This window comes from Hippoglossus stenolepis, chromosome 13 (assembly GCF_022539355.2).
Source record: "Hippoglossus stenolepis isolate QCI-W04-F060 chromosome 13, HSTE1.2, whole genome shotgun sequence".
Classification (NCBI taxonomy): domain Eukaryota; kingdom Metazoa; phylum Chordata; class Actinopteri; order Pleuronectiformes; family Pleuronectidae; genus Hippoglossus; species Hippoglossus stenolepis.
The window spans coordinates 9,642,504-9,659,164 of record NC_061495.1 but is presented as its reverse complement, the minus strand read 5'-3'; the positions used below and the strand labels follow the sequence as shown (position 1 = coordinate 9,659,164).

Genomic DNA, 16,661 nt, shown 5'->3' with positions numbered 1-16,661 from the left:
ATATTTTGATAAAACAAAGAAAAAATAGTTTGACATTCTGTTGCACAGATGATGACGAGAATAAAATGAATTAGGAAAAGAAGCCTATCTCATTAATACAGAATGAATAAAAAAAATTCAGCAAGAGGGAAGATACAGTGCTTATTGGTTTAGTCTAATAAAACATGAAAAATGTCATGAGCAGAATATCAAATATCTAAATCTCTAATTGGACAACTAAAGCTAGGACTTGTTAAAATAATCAAAATTGTATCTGACAAAATGATGTTGCTTTTCACTACAGCACTACATAACACTAAGAGAATTTTTAACTTAAAAAAAATGTCTTAATATCAACATTTGGTGAAATATTCGTTGAATCAGTGATATTTTGACTGATGTTGGAAGTTATTGCTGTTGGTTCTGTGCTGCCTGATGCCACCTGAACACTGATACTTTGTACAGTGAGCGAATTGAAGGAGCTGCAGCCTACATGTGGGTCTGCGGGGAGCCGTTGAGCCGGAGCTGGTGATGGAGGTGGAACTCTCCTCCTGGTCATGGTACCCACGGCGACTCAGAATGGAGGTGTGCCGCGGCAGAGACTTCTTGTCTGGGCTCCGTGATCCACCATCCTGTTGAGACACACACACACACAGAGACGAGAAGGAGATCCTTAGGCCAGTGTGGCTGTGATATATATTTAATAGGAGGTGAAACAATGGGTTTAGATGCAGAATATAACAAAAAAATTGTGTTTATGTTTTTTCCAGGCATAAACTGGCATACATCCGCCTACCTTGGCTATGAGTCAGTGTAATACTGTTGAGCCTTGAGGCTCTGCTGAGGATGGACGAGGTCTGTCTAATAAGGTAGTCACTGGGGATATGAAGGTGGGGATCTTTGTTAGGGGCAAACGATGGGCATGACACTTGAGATGATGCAACAATGGAGCCTAACGGGCAAGCAGCATGGCTCCGAAATACACTGTGAAAATAACACAGTGCTTCTTCTGCACTATCAATGTAAAAGATCTGATGTATTAAAAGATAAGAAATAAGATATTAGCATCAGATCTTATGTGTTTGACTTGTTTAATTAGAGCCCAAAAACATTGTGAAGATGCCATTTTAATGTCAAACAAATACAGTGTCCATGCAAGATTTCAAGTTGCACTGCATAGTAACAGATTTATTTAAAGACTGTAAATAGAGAGTGCAAATCCGTTGTGAAATACAGTGTATGTGGGCTCAGAGTGACACAATACACTTTAATGACATGACATTTAAGAGAAGCAGAAACAGTTATTTTAGACACAGTAAGTGTCATTACCATGGAGAGGAGCAAAATGGAATCACGACCACATGTCGCTGGAGAAATGTCACAGGGTGATTCAACACCCACTCACAAAAAAACAACAACACTCTAAATGGATCTGTCTTATCTACTTTTGCAAAAAGCCATTAAACAAGGCAACAATGGCAACATTTAACAAAAAATGAAATTTTTTCATTAAATGCGGTGAAAAAGTGCTCATACAGAAATGCAATAGACTGTTTTTCGTGCAGAGATTCTGAATCAGACTTTATGTAATGTGTTTATCTGAATAGATGATTAGGTTGCGTGGAAGTCACGTGAGAAGAATACACAACAGCTTCTTAATGAATCTTAATTTCGAGAGATAATTATTCTGCCTAATTATTGTGCTGCGTGGCGTTTCAGTGTTTACAGTAAAAATGTACAAGGCAAGTTGGAGTATTTGCAGTTCCATATGGGGACCAGGAATTAATGGTTTGAAATCAATCGCACCAGAAACGATGAGAGATAAGAAGAGAATTAATGTTGGGAATTGCAGTTTCCTGGTTGAGCCATTGTTGGGCCGGTGTGATTTACTTACTGATGCTCTGTCACGAGACTGTCTTGCAACACTGAGAGGCTGACGGCCGTCTGGTCGGGCTTCTGAGGGACAGAGAGAGAAACAGAATTTCAGGGAAATGGACATAATCTAGTACATGTCTTACGTTTATAATTTAAAGTAAAATAAGTGAGAGCATTTGAAATGTCCCAATTTATGATTATATATCATGATTTTCATTATATGTTTATCCCTAAAAGGAAATCTAAAAATATAGACATCCAGCTTTGTAATCCAAGATTTGGCAGTGTAAGCTACATGTCAAAAATAATGTTCTATGGGAGCGTGTTGCTGCCCCCTTGAGAGCACTGTTCTGAAAAGACTTGGCAAGATATCACACAGAATGGGGGATATTGTGTTATGTAATGCAACCTTTAAAATAATCTAATTGGGGCAGTGCAGCAGCAGCATAGTGAGCTTTCATCATCCCTGACACAGAATTTTGTCCACCAGGGGAAAATGAAAAGCAAACCGCCTCTGGTACAAGAGCAGCATCTTCACAGCATCAGGGCCATATAACATACAAACGTTTATTACTAGTTGCCTGGGAAACATAGGTTAAAGTGGTGGAGTGGATGTGCATGACCGGAGAAGTCAGAGAGGTCGTGTAGGGTTTGAGAAAAAGACCTCATTTACCATGTCCATGATTATCAAAGACAGCATCAAAACATTTGAAATTATATAAATGAGAAGCACATTGAGAGAAAGAGAAAAACAACACAAAACAAACCAAAAAAAGATGAATGAAGTCAAACAAAAATAAGTATGACAGTCAATTTTTATTTCAATGCAAAGACAAAAACAAACTGCTTCAACAAATAAAACAAAACAAATGCCAAAAAACAAAATGAAGGTGACAGTGGAGTTAAAATGTAGAGATAACAGGTCTTGTGGTGACTGTCATGCAGCGCAGAAAGAACCAGTTGTGCGACAGACCAAGGGGATTGTGTCACCTGTGTGTCTCCTTCTGGGGCAGGAGTGGTGGGTGGGGCGGGTCTCGCGGACTGCTGGTTTCATCAAAGTCCTCTTGGACGGGGATTGAATGTGAGTCTCCATTTTTTTGGTCAGCTCAGTCTTCCTTATCACAGCTACGTTATCAGAGAAAACAAGGCCATTGACAGAGACACAACAAGAAGCAGAGAGAGACAGATGCTAAACAACAGTAAAATATGGAGTTAAGGAGCCCTGATCCACTTTTTTAGTTCTTGAATTTGTTTTGGTGAATTATACTAAAAGCAGCCAACTGACATGCCTGATTATGACCTATTGAGATACAACAGACCTCAAGAAAATCAAATGGAAAACAAAATAACAAGAACCTTTCTTCTTCTTGACCTCCTCTCTGGGGATGCAGACAGGTTCCTTGCGGACAGGTTTGCGCTCTGGTGTGGAGATTCGACCTCTAGGGCGCCCTCCTTTGGCCTTCGGTTTGAATTGCTTCTCCTGTTTCTCTTGCTTCTTCTGTTGTGAGTGTTTGCTTGGGACCATACCAGGCTGTTTAACTGGGCTGGGCCCCTTGGACAAAGACTCGATCTGCTCTGTTGCCATGCTCTTATCATCATCTGCAATAAAACAGGACAGTATTTAACAATATTAAATGTCTTTTTTTAAAGAAGTAGATGCAAGAAAGGAAGGGAAACAAATCAATATTCAGGCAAAGACCACCAAAGAGATCTCACCTTGAGTGTCAACCCAGGAGCTGTCCAGGATGGAGTCGTCCATTGTGGTCTCATCTCTGTCATAGCTTTCTGTCTGTCTTTCTGTCTCTATGGTTTCTGCCTCCTTTTCGAGGGAGGCAGAGGTCTCAGGAACGTCAGCCACCTCCTCTAAACTGGCAGCCTCCATTTCAGCTTCCTGTGCCAACTCCACAGATTCCTCCTCTTCCTCCTCCTCCTCCTCCTCTTGATCTTTCTGGGCAGCGACACAGGTTTCGGCCTCAGGTGGAGCCGAGAAACGAACGCTATGTCCCGGCTCCTCTGCTTCGTCAATGGTCTGGACTACAGTGATGAAATCGTCTTCAACTGTCACCACTGATTCAATGGCAGCGCGAGTCTCAGAGATCTCCTTCGTGACTTCTGCTCCAGCTGCTGCCCCTGGTTTCTCCAACATGTCTTCCTCTCCTCCCTGTTCCTCCACATCTGCTTTTTCACCTGGCTGTGTAGCTATCTCCCCAGGTTTGTCCACAACCTTTTTGTCCATCTCTTCTGCTTTCTCCCTCTCTTCCTTCAATTTCAGTTCCCTTTCAATCTTCTCTTTCTCTTCCTTCTCTTTTAGTTCCCTCTCTTTTAGTTCCATCTCTTTTTTTTCTTTTTCTTCCTTTTCCCTCAATTCTTTCTCAATTCTTTCTTTTTCTTCTAGTTCTTTCCTTTCTCTCTCCTCTCGCTCCTTTTTTTCTCTCTCTTGGATCTCCATGTCTTCTTTCTCTTTCCTCTCTCTCTCCTCTTTCTCTTTCTTCTCTTTCTCTAATTTCTCTTTTGCCTCCAGCTCTTTTTGTTCTTTCTCCTTCCTTTCTTTTTCTTCCCTCAATATCCGCTCTGCCTCTACTTTCTCCCTCTCTTCTTTCTCTCTCCTTTCCCTCTCTTCTCTCGCTTTCTTCTCTGCCTCTTCTTTCTCCCTCTCTTCTTTCTCTCTCCTTTCCCTCTCTTCTCTCGCTTTCTTCTCTCCCGCTTCTTTCATTTTCTTTTCAGCTTCTTCCTTCTCGTGGTCTTCTTTTACTTTTCTCTCTAATTCTTCATTAGCCTTCTCCTCTTTTGTTACTGGTGACACTGATCTTTTAGGGGAGCCATAAACCTCTCGTTGCTTGAGCTTGGAGGGTGAGAGCACAGGGGAGAGCAGCTTGTCATCTTCGATGTTGCTCTCCACAGATGACGCAGGTGAAGTTTTGACAGGTCTTGCAATTCGGTCCTTGGCCACGCCGGTCAACTGGTACACATCTTCAGCATCCACTTCCTCATAGGCCTCCTGGTGGACCAGCTTCACCTTCTCCCGAAGCTCCTGCAGTTCCCGTTCCTCCTCCACGCTGAGAGGTCTGTCCTCCATCTCCAATTTGCGGATCTGCCTCTCGTAGTCAGCGATCTCGGTTTCTGCTGCTGAGCCTTCGCCACTGGCCTGTCGTTCAGTCTCGCTCACTGACCTCCCACCTTCTTCTAGAGTCACTGTGACTGTTGGGGTCACAAAAGACTCACTGGGCAGAGGAGCCAGTTTCTCCTGCTCACTTACAGATTTAGTCAACTGACCATCTGCAATCTCCTTGTCTTTTTCTTCGGTGGAAACCTTTCTATCTAACTGCTTCTGATCTTTCTCCTCAGTGACCTCAGCAGCTGCTAATTGCTGGGTGCTTTCCTCCAATGATGTGTCTCTGACTGCAAGCCTCCTTGCCTGCTCAGCCACTTTCGCCTCCAGAACAGAGGGGGTGAAGACCTGTGCAGAAGTGTTTGTAGGGCTAAACACATCTGCAGGGGATGGCATGGGCCCTGAATATTCACTGAATACACAATAACCCATCTCCTCAAGCTGGCTGTCACTTTTTCTGGGACCAGGACTTAGTTCCCCTGAAATTAGGCTAGCCAGTGGGTCATCAGCGAAGGCAGAGACATCAGCTTGAATTGACTTTCTTCTGATTATTTCTGGGTCATTGTTCTCGGATGCTAGTCTTGAACGGGTACCAGCAAGGTCCAGCATCTCAGGCAAGTCTTGTGTCATCACTGTGCCATTTTTAAAAGTATTCTTGGGGAGCTGGGGTGATTCAGGCAACTCTGGTTCAGGGCTGGGTTTTGAATCTAGTTCACTGGTCCTTGGAGGAGATGAGGAATCTGAAGTGATGGAGGCTGCAGTCTCCAGAATCAGGGGAGGGAAGGATGGAGGCTTCTCCACAGAGGGTGTAGTAACTGGGAGGTAGTCTGCTGATTCATCTAGACTTCCACTAGTGTATGACATTATATCTGTGGCCAGTGGGGAGAAGTGCTTGGGTTTGCCTTGGCCACTGTGATCGATTGCTCCAATGTTGATGTTAAGTGAATAACTCCTCTGCTCCAAGGCCAGTTTACCTGGGGAAAGCCTGCATTCATTATTCCTGTCAGGAACTGCAAACACTCCAGTATCTTCTGTCGTACTTTTTTTACTTTCAGATTGATCCTGGGCTCCAGCCAGTGTGCTGTAACTTATCTCCTGAGACCTGGAATCAATTGGACTCTTCTCTTCGCCAGCTCTGCTCAGTTCGTAATAACCTTCACCCTTACTTTGTGGAGCCTTGTCAGCCTCTGTGGCTGATGTTTCAAAATATGCTGACATTCCAGATCTGTCTCTTGCATCTCTTGTTGAGTCTTCTCCTTGAACTTTGATTCCCATTGAACAGAAATCAGAAGACGCAGCAATGCTGCTGAACTCCACCACCTCCACTGACGGCTGCTTCTCTGACACTGTGATTGGCTCACCATATGTAGGCTGAAGTGTGAGCGGTTTGGCAGATTCTTTGGCTTGGGTTTGAGGTACAAAGGACGGCATATCCATTGTGGGGCTCTCTGGTACAACTCGTTCCCCAGCAAAAAATCCTTGGACCTGGGGCTCAAAAAACTCCTCCGGGCGTTTCTCGGATCCAATGCTGTCTGGGCTCATGGACCCACTGCCCTGCTTGTCTGAGTCCATCTTCAAAGCTGAAAAGACATCTGTAAGTTGGCTGTTTTCATCAACACATAAATGACTTGCTTTGGCATGCTGCGAGTGGGATTAATATTAAGGCAGGGACTGAAAAAGCAATTATCACAGAAACAGGCAAAGCCGTCCTCAGAAACTTACAGCACAATGATACGGCCATCACTGAAGAAGTACGGCGAGTTAATGGGGGTCCACCAATTCACAGATGGATGAGAATATGGCATGGTATGTGACGGAACCGGCATGAGGAGACTGTGATGCTGATTTATGGGAAACAAGCGATGACAGATAGGATGGATATCCATGTGACTCTTCAAAACATCATATACAAAAAGAAATAGCATTTCTGTCATTCTTTAAAGTGCAATTCAATATTTTTTACCTTGTCCATATAAAATGTATCAGTGGTCAAAATTATTTTGTGAACAGCAAATTAATTTAAGGTCTTAATTATGACTTTCAAATGTCATTGCATATTTGAAACAATATAAGCACAAATACAGAAGCACCTTGCTGGTGATGACAGAGAAATGCTGCATGCTGTCACCAGCTAACAGTGACAAAAACAAAATAAAGTAACGCACTTGATGAGAACAACTGTAACACAATGAACCTGAGACAGCCAACACAAATTACCCTGCAAATTCTCTACACAGAATTATGATATCAATGTGAGTGATCCATGTTGATGGTTAGAAAAAGAGCATAGCATTGGCATACTAGCACCAAGCCATGTCTGGATATAATGAAAAACCTGTAGGCTTATAGCTTATAGCAGTTTATCACACCAATATGAAATGCCCGTCCCCAAGATCACAGCAAGAAAAAGAAAAATGCAAGCGCAAAGATAACACACAGTAAAACCAGACTAAGTTAAAAAAGAATGTGACTCTTTTGACCAACAAGCCTGTGTTGCCTTGCAGCCGCAGCAGAGCACAGAGAGGATCACTTGCCATTCCACCTGAATTATAACGTAATGTAATAAGCTTATGGGTTCCCTTCGACATATCTGGTGTTCTTAAACAGTGGACAATGCTGTAACATGCAGGCAGGGAGTGCAGAGGGCAGGACACACCTGTCTCAGGGCTCTCCTCACCCTCTGCTTCCTCCTCCTCTCTGTCCATAGAGCTTTCTGCAGGAGCACTAATTGCTTCGGATGGCTCCAGGTCTACGTCCTGAGCCTCGTCTATGGCCTCTGCCTGCTCTAAGGGCTCAGCTTGGGGGCTGTCCAGCTCGGGCTCGTCCCCACTCCATTGCTGCTCATCAAGAGCTGCTTCGGACTCTGCTGCCTCTGCACTCTCCTCCTCCTCCTCCTCCTCATCTTCAACCTCCTCCTCGTATTCAGCTGTAAGAGCCTCCATGGTCTCTTCTTATCAAAAACAGGGTGAGAGGGGGACACATTAAGACTACAGGCAACACAGACTTGGGTTATGTGAGAACACAACTTATGACGGGACACTTTGAGCTCTGGTGCTTGTCTGTTCACACATATAGGTACAGTACATTACACATATGTATGTTTTTACATTCTGCATATGTTTGTATGTTTCTTTTTGGGGGGCTTAGTGTAACCATTGTGAAAGGAATCCATTATGATATATTACATACGTTTAAGGTAAATTCAAACATGAAAGCCATTTTTTATTTATTTAGGAAATACATTATCTTTTTATTTACTGTATGATTTGGGAAAAGATAAAAATCCTCTCTCCCTCTCTTCCACTCGCCAAGCCTTCAATCCAAATTGACCAAACTCCTTGTTGGCTTGGGTTGTTTAAAAATAATGGAAACATAAATAAACTCTTGCAAAAGCACTTCTCAAATCTCTGGCTTTTCAGAATATGCAACCATTAAGAGCTAAGGTCCAGTGTGACTCAAATTCCTGACATAGAATGGACTAGATTTTAACTGTGCTGCTTTACTCTTTCGCATAAAATGTTGCTGGGTATGACATATGTAGATGTTGGTCAAAATAAATATTTATGCTAGATGATTTTCTCAGCAATGATGAAGAGGGTTGGGGGGGGCCACGATCCAGAATCAGTGTGCATTAACAGTATTTATGCATTATTCAGTTTCACAGGCAATGGTTTATTCTCGACGACTCTTTGGAATGTGTTTCGTGTACAAATATTTAAAATGATAGATATAGCCATTTATATAGTCATTTATATTTATGCTAATGCTGTCTATATAAGAAAAGCTGCTCGGAGAGACGTGTCGGAGGAGTCAGTTTCTCTCTGTGTATTCATTGGGAAATGATAGAGGTAATAATGAAGATATTATCGATTGTGATGAACTGTCCAAGACAATATTTATTATTATAATAAGGCATTAAGAGGCTTGTAACAGAGAACTGACAGATGGCCAAGTTATGTTATTGTGTAGTCTAGGCGAAAATACACAAAGGAAGTTCTGTCTACGTCTTTGGGCCAACAATTTAAAAACAAACATCCTTTGTCTAGTATTTGAAAAGAGAAATAAAATAATAAATAAATGTAGTTTAGAAGGTTTTATAAAGATTATATGTTGGTTTATGCGCTGGTGAGTATGTGGAGCTGAAAGTCTTCCTTGTTGCCACAGTGAGTGTCAGAGTAGTTTAAGATGAGTATAGAGGGTCTGACAAGGCGCAGTGTAATTAAATGAATGAGGGGTAATAGGAATGAACTTAAACAGAACTGTGGGAGATGACTGGTAGAGAAATTTGTGCAAAGTGACATTTGTATAAAAGCCATCTGGGCCTTTAATCAAGTCTGAAAAGTTAACCCTGTGGGCCGTGTGGTCTGAAAGCAAAAGTGAAGTGTATTACGTCCATTGAGAGTTTCACAATAAAAGATTGTCCTAATTTAGAGACATCACTGTCATGTGTTTGTCTTATCAGCATGGTAACCACAGGTAGCAACAGCTTTGGGTGAAATAAATCATAAGAAAAACTAAATATGACTGGTAAAAAACATGAAAGTGCTCAGATTTTGAGCGGACAAACATCACAAGGACACAAACACACACAAAGACGGACAAAGAGACGAACTGACGGACGGAGAGACGGAAGGACGGCAGTAAGGAGAAATGGAGGGAGGAGATCAAATCACAGAAGAAGAAGAAGAGGAAATCTGTGTTTAAAAGAGAAAAGGGAGAAAGAAAGAGAGCAGAGATGGAGGGGGGAAATGGCAAAAGGAACCATGCGTGGTTCACCTTCAATCTGTCTAAAGGCCACAGCCTGCCCTGTGGGGCGAGCGCCCGAGTGCGTCCACTCTGGGCTGAACAATGGGTGATCATAGTACTCCTCGTCGGAGTGGTAGGGGTCGTCCTCGGGCACGGAAACTGAGATGGAGGGGGCGAGGAACTTGCACCTCTCCCGAGAATTTTGGAAGCAGCGGAGAGGGCCCGCCTCCTCCTCATCCCCTACATCTACAAACAAGACAGACACAAGGAGAAGAACTGCAGGGAAATCTGGACACAGACTGAAAGAGAGAGAGTGAAGAGGAGGATAAAAGATAAAAGAAAAGTAGAAGACGACAAAAAAATGGAGAACACGCCAAAGAATGTCCACTTTAAAGGTGATTTATCATATAAGCTTTTGCAGATTTATTAGTAAATAGGGGAAATGTCCCTCTTTTATAAAGTTTACAATGACACAGTCATATTTACAGAAATCTAGGATTTATCTCTGATAAAACATTTAGGTAAAATGCTTTCATGGAAGTATAGTTTCCTAACAAAGGCACAAATGTAAATATGTGTTTACTTGTTACATTTTGATTTAGCTCTTAAGCTATAGCTGTGGTCCTTGAATTTTTAGGAAGATTTAAAAAAAATACCAAATTCTCTCCTTGATAAATCTTTAAGTAGCATTTTAAGGTGGACATTTTTTGGCAGTAAAGACGGAGATAAAGCTTGAGGAGAGAAAAATAACAAAAAAATACCAATTTAAAAAAGGCAAAAAAAACAGAAAGTCACCAGATAGGGGAATGCAAGGAGAAGATAAGGTATGAGTGAGAGCAAGAGAGAAACAGAACACACACAGGACACTGACAAGGACACGATGACAAGCAACTCAAAGGTGACCAAGCTTCAGGGACCAGCCATACTCTTAGACCGACAAAGTGAGTATATCGCACTAACGGAGAAATCTACACAAACATATGGATGATTAAACCTAAATAAAATACACAAAAGGTTATTAAAAAACAGTTCTTATACTATAGAGCAGCAGTTGTAGTAACCAAATAAGTAACCCATGTTTTGCCTTTGCTAGAACACAAACAAACATCTATGTATAAAAAAACCTCTAGATCCAGTCGAACTGCTTGACACACAGTAAAACCATCGCATATGTCAACAGGTCACCTTTAACAGAACACCACCTCTCAGGCCTGACGATGACCAAGCCTTTCATTACTTGTCATGTACCGTGTCTATAGATACAACAACACACCACTAACGGAACCTCTGTATCACTCCATCTGGTCAAGAACACAGAACACCATCCCCTGCATGATTTAACCTCTTATCTAGGATTTGTTACTTCTCATACAGTACAAATGACAGAATAGACTATTTATATTTAATGCATGGCTGGCCCGGCTAAAGACTCTCCTCACTGAGCAGACATTAAAACACAAAGCCCAAACATACAGCCGACCTAACTTTAGGTACAATGTTCGACTATATCTTGCAGGTAGCTGCACGAAAACTGTAACAAAGCTTAAATTTGTAAGTCAAAAATAAAGAGACAAACTGCATCACGGTGCTAAATAAGATACATAGGACAAATTCTGTGGGGATTTTTGATGTAACAAGGTATTTTTTACCATTTATGAGCGTGGCATTCTTAATGTTGTAAGGCTAGTTGACGTGATGCTTACCTATGTGCTAGTTGGCCTGGTTAGGCTAACTAGCTCACCAAGGCGATTCAGTGATTATATACTGCAATTCAACAAAGTGCTATGGCAAAACCAATGTCCTTTTTACGCCTTACTTTTGTTACTATAGGCTTCAGTAGCCTATTAGCCAGAAAATCTGTAACTCTGTAACTCTGCAAGTAACGTATATAGATATTATAGCTAAAGCCAAACACATAAATAAAAGACTGCGAGTGGACAATGACAATACAACACTATAATTAGAAGTGCAAAACTTTAAGACATCATCCAACTGAAAAAGACAAACAAGGAGAAGTTGGAGGGTTACCAAAATTGGCTGTCATATTAGTGTGAGGGAAGACAGCAAGGTGTGGAAGTTAGAAAAGGGAAACGGAAGAAGAGGATGGGAAATAAAGACTAAACATAACAGGGTGGACATGTATGTGAGCCCTTCTTTCTTTTTGAGATAAATGGTGATGACAATGAAGATACAACGTGTATCTGTCCCAGGTGTACGATGAGGAAGAGGAAGCAGGATTTCAGAATTAATGGATGTCTGAAAAATGGAAATAATTTTCCTGCTTTTGGTAAATCTCATTTGTACATGTTTCTTGTAGAGGTTATCAATGTGCGGTTTGCCCCTTAGAGATGGGGCATGTCCTGAGAGGAGCTGAAGAGCATAAAAAGGGCCAACCCACATCAGTACCCCAATGTGTTGGCGATCGCAAACCTCCAGATGTTACAGTCATGTGAAGGAAGGAAACTCCTCCATTAGAGACGTACTCCTATAAACACATTGGCCCTACCTTGTTCCAGAGGGCCAAAGGGTTCTGCAGCAGGTGAGGGGGGAGGAGAGGGAGGCAAATTGGTGGTGTCTTCAACTGCAAACAGAGGGAGAGGGTATCGACATATGAATCACATACTGCAAATGGCTCTGAGTGTGTGTGTGCGTGTGTGTGTGTGTGTGTGTGTGTGTGTGTGTGTGTGTGTGTGTGTGTGTGTGTGTGTGTGTGTGTGTGTGTGTGTGTGTGTGTGTGTCTTACCTGATGGCAGCCTTTGGGTCTCCTGTTCTCCCTTCAGTACTGCCACAGCTTCTGCCGTCACTTCTTGCACAATCCTTGCCGACACTTGCTCTGGCAGAGACATGCACACAAACAAGGACACACACACACACACACACACACACACACACACACACACACACACACACACAAGTCAATTTTAAAGTTCTAATAAATAATAATGTAGAAGAAGCTGGAGAAGTTTAAAAGTTTTCGAAGACAGGTGAAGCGTTCACCATCGTTGCATTTAAAAGATGAGCAGCCCTATTTCTGCAGGGCAGATGACAGACTAGTGACTTGCAATCAGAAAGTTTGAAATAGGAGAAAATCGGAACACCTAAAACCCCCCCTTAAGGGAATTATATGCCATAGTGATGTTTTAAGGACAAGTCAGAGGAAGCAACAGCACTATCTTACAAGTAGCTCCTTTAAGGTATTAGTTTGGTTCAAACTGGCTGGAAAAAGATTCCATCAATTTCACAACACTGCATTTTTTAATCATGTCACTCAAAGCCTGAGTAGAAAGCCAGAGAGGAGCTGAAATTGTTATTATAACTGCCAGAACGCTCGAGCTGCTGTTGAAGGCTGTCACCATGGAAACCCACCTTCCTTGCAGACTGACTGACTCACAGTTTGTGATAAAAGACGTTTCTTTTTATAACATGTGGTCATTTCTCACAATTTTCACCTAGTAGAGGTAAAAGATATTTTATTTGCAAGGATTTAATGTTTCTTAGAATGTTGGATTTAGAAAAATGAGGGACCTTACATATATACAGTGATATCCACACGGCAGCAGTTCAAAGACTAAAAATACATTAGCTGTTACTACTGATTCAGTTTTTTTGGACATTTTATGGAGAACAAAGTGTCACGGAAATTATATGTTAACAATTAATATTACAATAAAAACATGAAAAAATAAATGTATATATTAATGTTAAAATAAATGGACTAAAATACAAACCAAAATTATTTAATATTCAATGAGCAAAAACAGTGAGTACATCATTCAAAATACCTAAAATAGTTCACAAATGAATAATTAAACAAATATTTTTGAAAAGAGAAATAAATTGGATTGGAGAAAGACTCGTGTCTATGTTTAGAAAGAGGCCGTCAACACTGTCTAACACTTGTGGGCGGCAGGTGTTAAAATAAGGACAATAATGTGGCCAAGCTGAAACCCACACGCAAACAGATAGTGACTCTTAAAGATAGACGTAAATCTGTGGTAATGAAGTACACATGTATATTAATAAAAGGCGCCTTTTAACCCAAAAATTCAAACAAAAGAGACAATGTCCAACATCTGTATCCATCTCTTACATCTCTCTGCCTCAATTACATTACATTACAGTACATGTTATTTAGTTGACACATTTATCCAAAGCGACTTACAATAAGTGCATTCAACATCTATGAGGGGCCATTCGGCGTTCAGCATCTTGCCCAAGGACATTTCTGCATGGGCAGGGATTCAAGCTGCCAACCTTCTGTTTGGAGGACGACCGCTCTATCCCCTCAACCATGGCCGACCATTATTACCATTATTAAATCTAAGACCCAGTTTGAGTGTTGTCCTGATATAAGGCGTGCTGCACAGTGCTAATCAAACCTGCGTTCATTTGCATAGTAACAGTGGTTATGTGGGATTGGGCGGCAGTGATGCTTTCACTGCTGCCGTTTCAGGACATTTATCTCTCCACAATCTCCCACACATCAACAAAAGCAAGCTCTCAACAAGGCATACACACACATGCAATTACACACACTTATATACACACACTTCTTCCCGGAACACTTAACACATGCAGCCCACTCACCAACTCAAAGCAGCCATTTTCTATTTTCAGTAGCAAAGTGCAGTGAACGTGAACGACTTATTTACTGCTTCCAGACAAAACCCTTTCTTCCTGTCCTGGAACATAGATGATACTGTGGAACACAATCAGTGCGTGTAGCATCAAACGACTAAAAAAAGACCGTAAAGCTGAGACCTGGGGGGAAAATAACCCTGTGGATTTGTGACTGGATCCATTTTATTAGTGAGAAAACACCTCCAAAGTGAGTGATGGTGTGTGAAGAAGGTACATTCTCTGCTTTATGTAACAGTTACCAAATGTTTCCTAAAATATCCTACTAGCTCACTCGATCTGATGAGAGGAGAGTTCAAACATGAGTTTTTTAGATTTTCTGACCACTTTCAGCATCAAAGACAAGTCTCTTGTACAGAGCAAAACATACAGAGGCTATTCTAAATCTTACCACAGAACTGAGGAAGTAAAGCTGAAATAATCAAACAAATAACATGACACTGCTAACCAGTTTCAGATGAGGAGGACCGGGGTCTTTAACAATGAAAGATTTCGCCACCCAGACAGAATTCATTCTTGAAAGAAAACTATTGTCATTAATAGAAAGGTGAATAATATAGGATTTTTTAAACAGTACAAAACATATAATCTCTTTCAGACACACACATAAAGTGACATTAGGGCACTGCTTTCAACCAGACATTGTGCTTTGATTACTCTCTCAGACAAATCCCCAGACACGCACAATCACAAAGCAATAGCACTGTAAAAGTGACCTTGTCACATCCACACAGCGAGCAGGCAGTGATGAAAACAAACCCGGTCTAAGCAGTTCTGACATCGCCACTTGCCTTTCATTGGCTTCAACAACAGAATAAACCAAATGCACAAACGTACATCTGTACAGAGGATGCATCACATCTGTGGATCTACATCATAGAAACAGACATTCTCTCACAGCGAAGTAAAAAGTGTGTATTACCTGATTAGAAAGCCTGAAGCTGAAAGCACTCTCTCTCTCTCTGGGCAGAGACTCCGACTGTAAGCCCCAAATCAATGCACCACACACACACACACACACACACACACACACACACATACCCTCACACAGACTGTAGGACTGAAAGGGCACAGCGGGAGCAGAAGTGTCGTTTGGTTATGATACAAGCCAGCAACCAAAATGTGTAAAGCCAAAAAGGTTGCCATAGCAACAGACAGCTGGTGGGCCGATGACTTGGGTCCATATGCAATTCAGATGCCAGCAACACGCCGAGGTTGCTTCAGCCTCTAAACCTCTGAGTCTGTCTTAGCTGGACCTTGTTGCTCTAATTTTTCTGATCCATGACGTAAATGAAAGTAAATCTAACAAATATGAATACAAACATTAATGAAAAAACTAACAAACCAGATTAGCTCTATTTTCTTTTTTAAATCAAGGCAATAGGTTTAACCATATTCATTCACTAAATGTGGCCGGAAACTAAAAAAAAAACATGACAGAAAGAGGAATGTCACATGATTATTAAATTGACTGTTTCATATATTTTATACACAACCACAAGATGCTGCTCGTCAGGAAAATCTTTTCTTTTGATTGAGCTACATGTGCTAATGAATTAGTGTCTTATAATTATAGATCTCTATCTTATTATTACAAGATCTGCATGATGGAAACTCCAAAGTCCTGATTGTGCGATGTAGTCCATTCAGCTTGGTCACACCATATAATCCCATTAACATCATATCTGACTTATAATGATACATGTAATTAAGACTATGAAGGAATTTTAACAATGGGTGAGTGTGATGTATTTTGTCATAATGTACAAAATCCTGACAAATTTGGAGATATTTCCTCATAACGTTGCTGTAATTAAGAAAGTTGGATGTGTGTACAACATGTCTGTGTAACCTATTTTCTATATCCTTCAACATATTGATGGATGTGAAATTAACAACAAAGAATCTTGTCCAGGCTATGCTATATCTCAAATACAACAGAGATTCCTTGATAGAAATAAAGATAGAAAGAGCTCAATAACTCTATGTTTTTCAAATGGTTTCTATTAGCTCCCTCTGTTTTTCTTCCTCTCGCCACATCTTTCAGCTGACCACTGGCAGCATGGCTGACTGGCTTCCTCAACCTCATTTTAAATAGAAAGTCAAGAGGGCAATTTTGTGCTTCAGTAGTTCTTGTTGTGTCTGAAGTGCTTTTCACAGGGAGAGAAGGTTCACTGAGGGCCAGCATCAGCCCTTCTGCCACCCATCCTGTCCCAACTATAACCTCGACCCCCCCCTCACCCTGCCCTGCTCTGGAGCAATGCTAATGTACGCTGACAGGACTCTCTGCAGTCTGCAGACAAACAAAGCTTTG

General features: G+C 41.4%; 1 protein-coding gene across 1 annotated transcript in view; it reads right to left on the bottom strand.

Moving 5' to 3' along the window:
- The window catches only part of map2 (microtubule-associated protein 2), a 73,559-nt gene that overhangs the window by 13,532 nt on the left and 43,366 nt on the right, over positions 1–16,661 (bottom strand). The window contains exons 5-14 of the mRNA XM_047342659.1: positions 12,453–12,542; positions 12,216–12,290; positions 9,740–9,955; positions 7,620–7,913; positions 4,517–6,543; positions 3,571–4,435; positions 3,211–3,453; positions 2,845–2,979; positions 1,874–1,935; positions 473–611 (exon numbers count right to left, since the gene is read on the bottom strand). Of these exons, the coding sequence (XP_047198615.1) occupies positions 473–611; positions 1,874–1,935; positions 2,845–2,979; positions 3,211–3,453; positions 3,571–4,435; positions 4,517–6,543; positions 7,620–7,913; positions 9,740–9,955; positions 12,216–12,290; positions 12,453–12,542 (4,146 nt within the window). The remainder of the gene's footprint in view (positions 1–472; positions 612–1,873; positions 1,936–2,844; positions 2,980–3,210; positions 3,454–3,570; positions 4,436–4,516; positions 6,544–7,619; positions 7,914–9,739; positions 9,956–12,215; positions 12,291–12,452; positions 12,543–16,661) is intronic.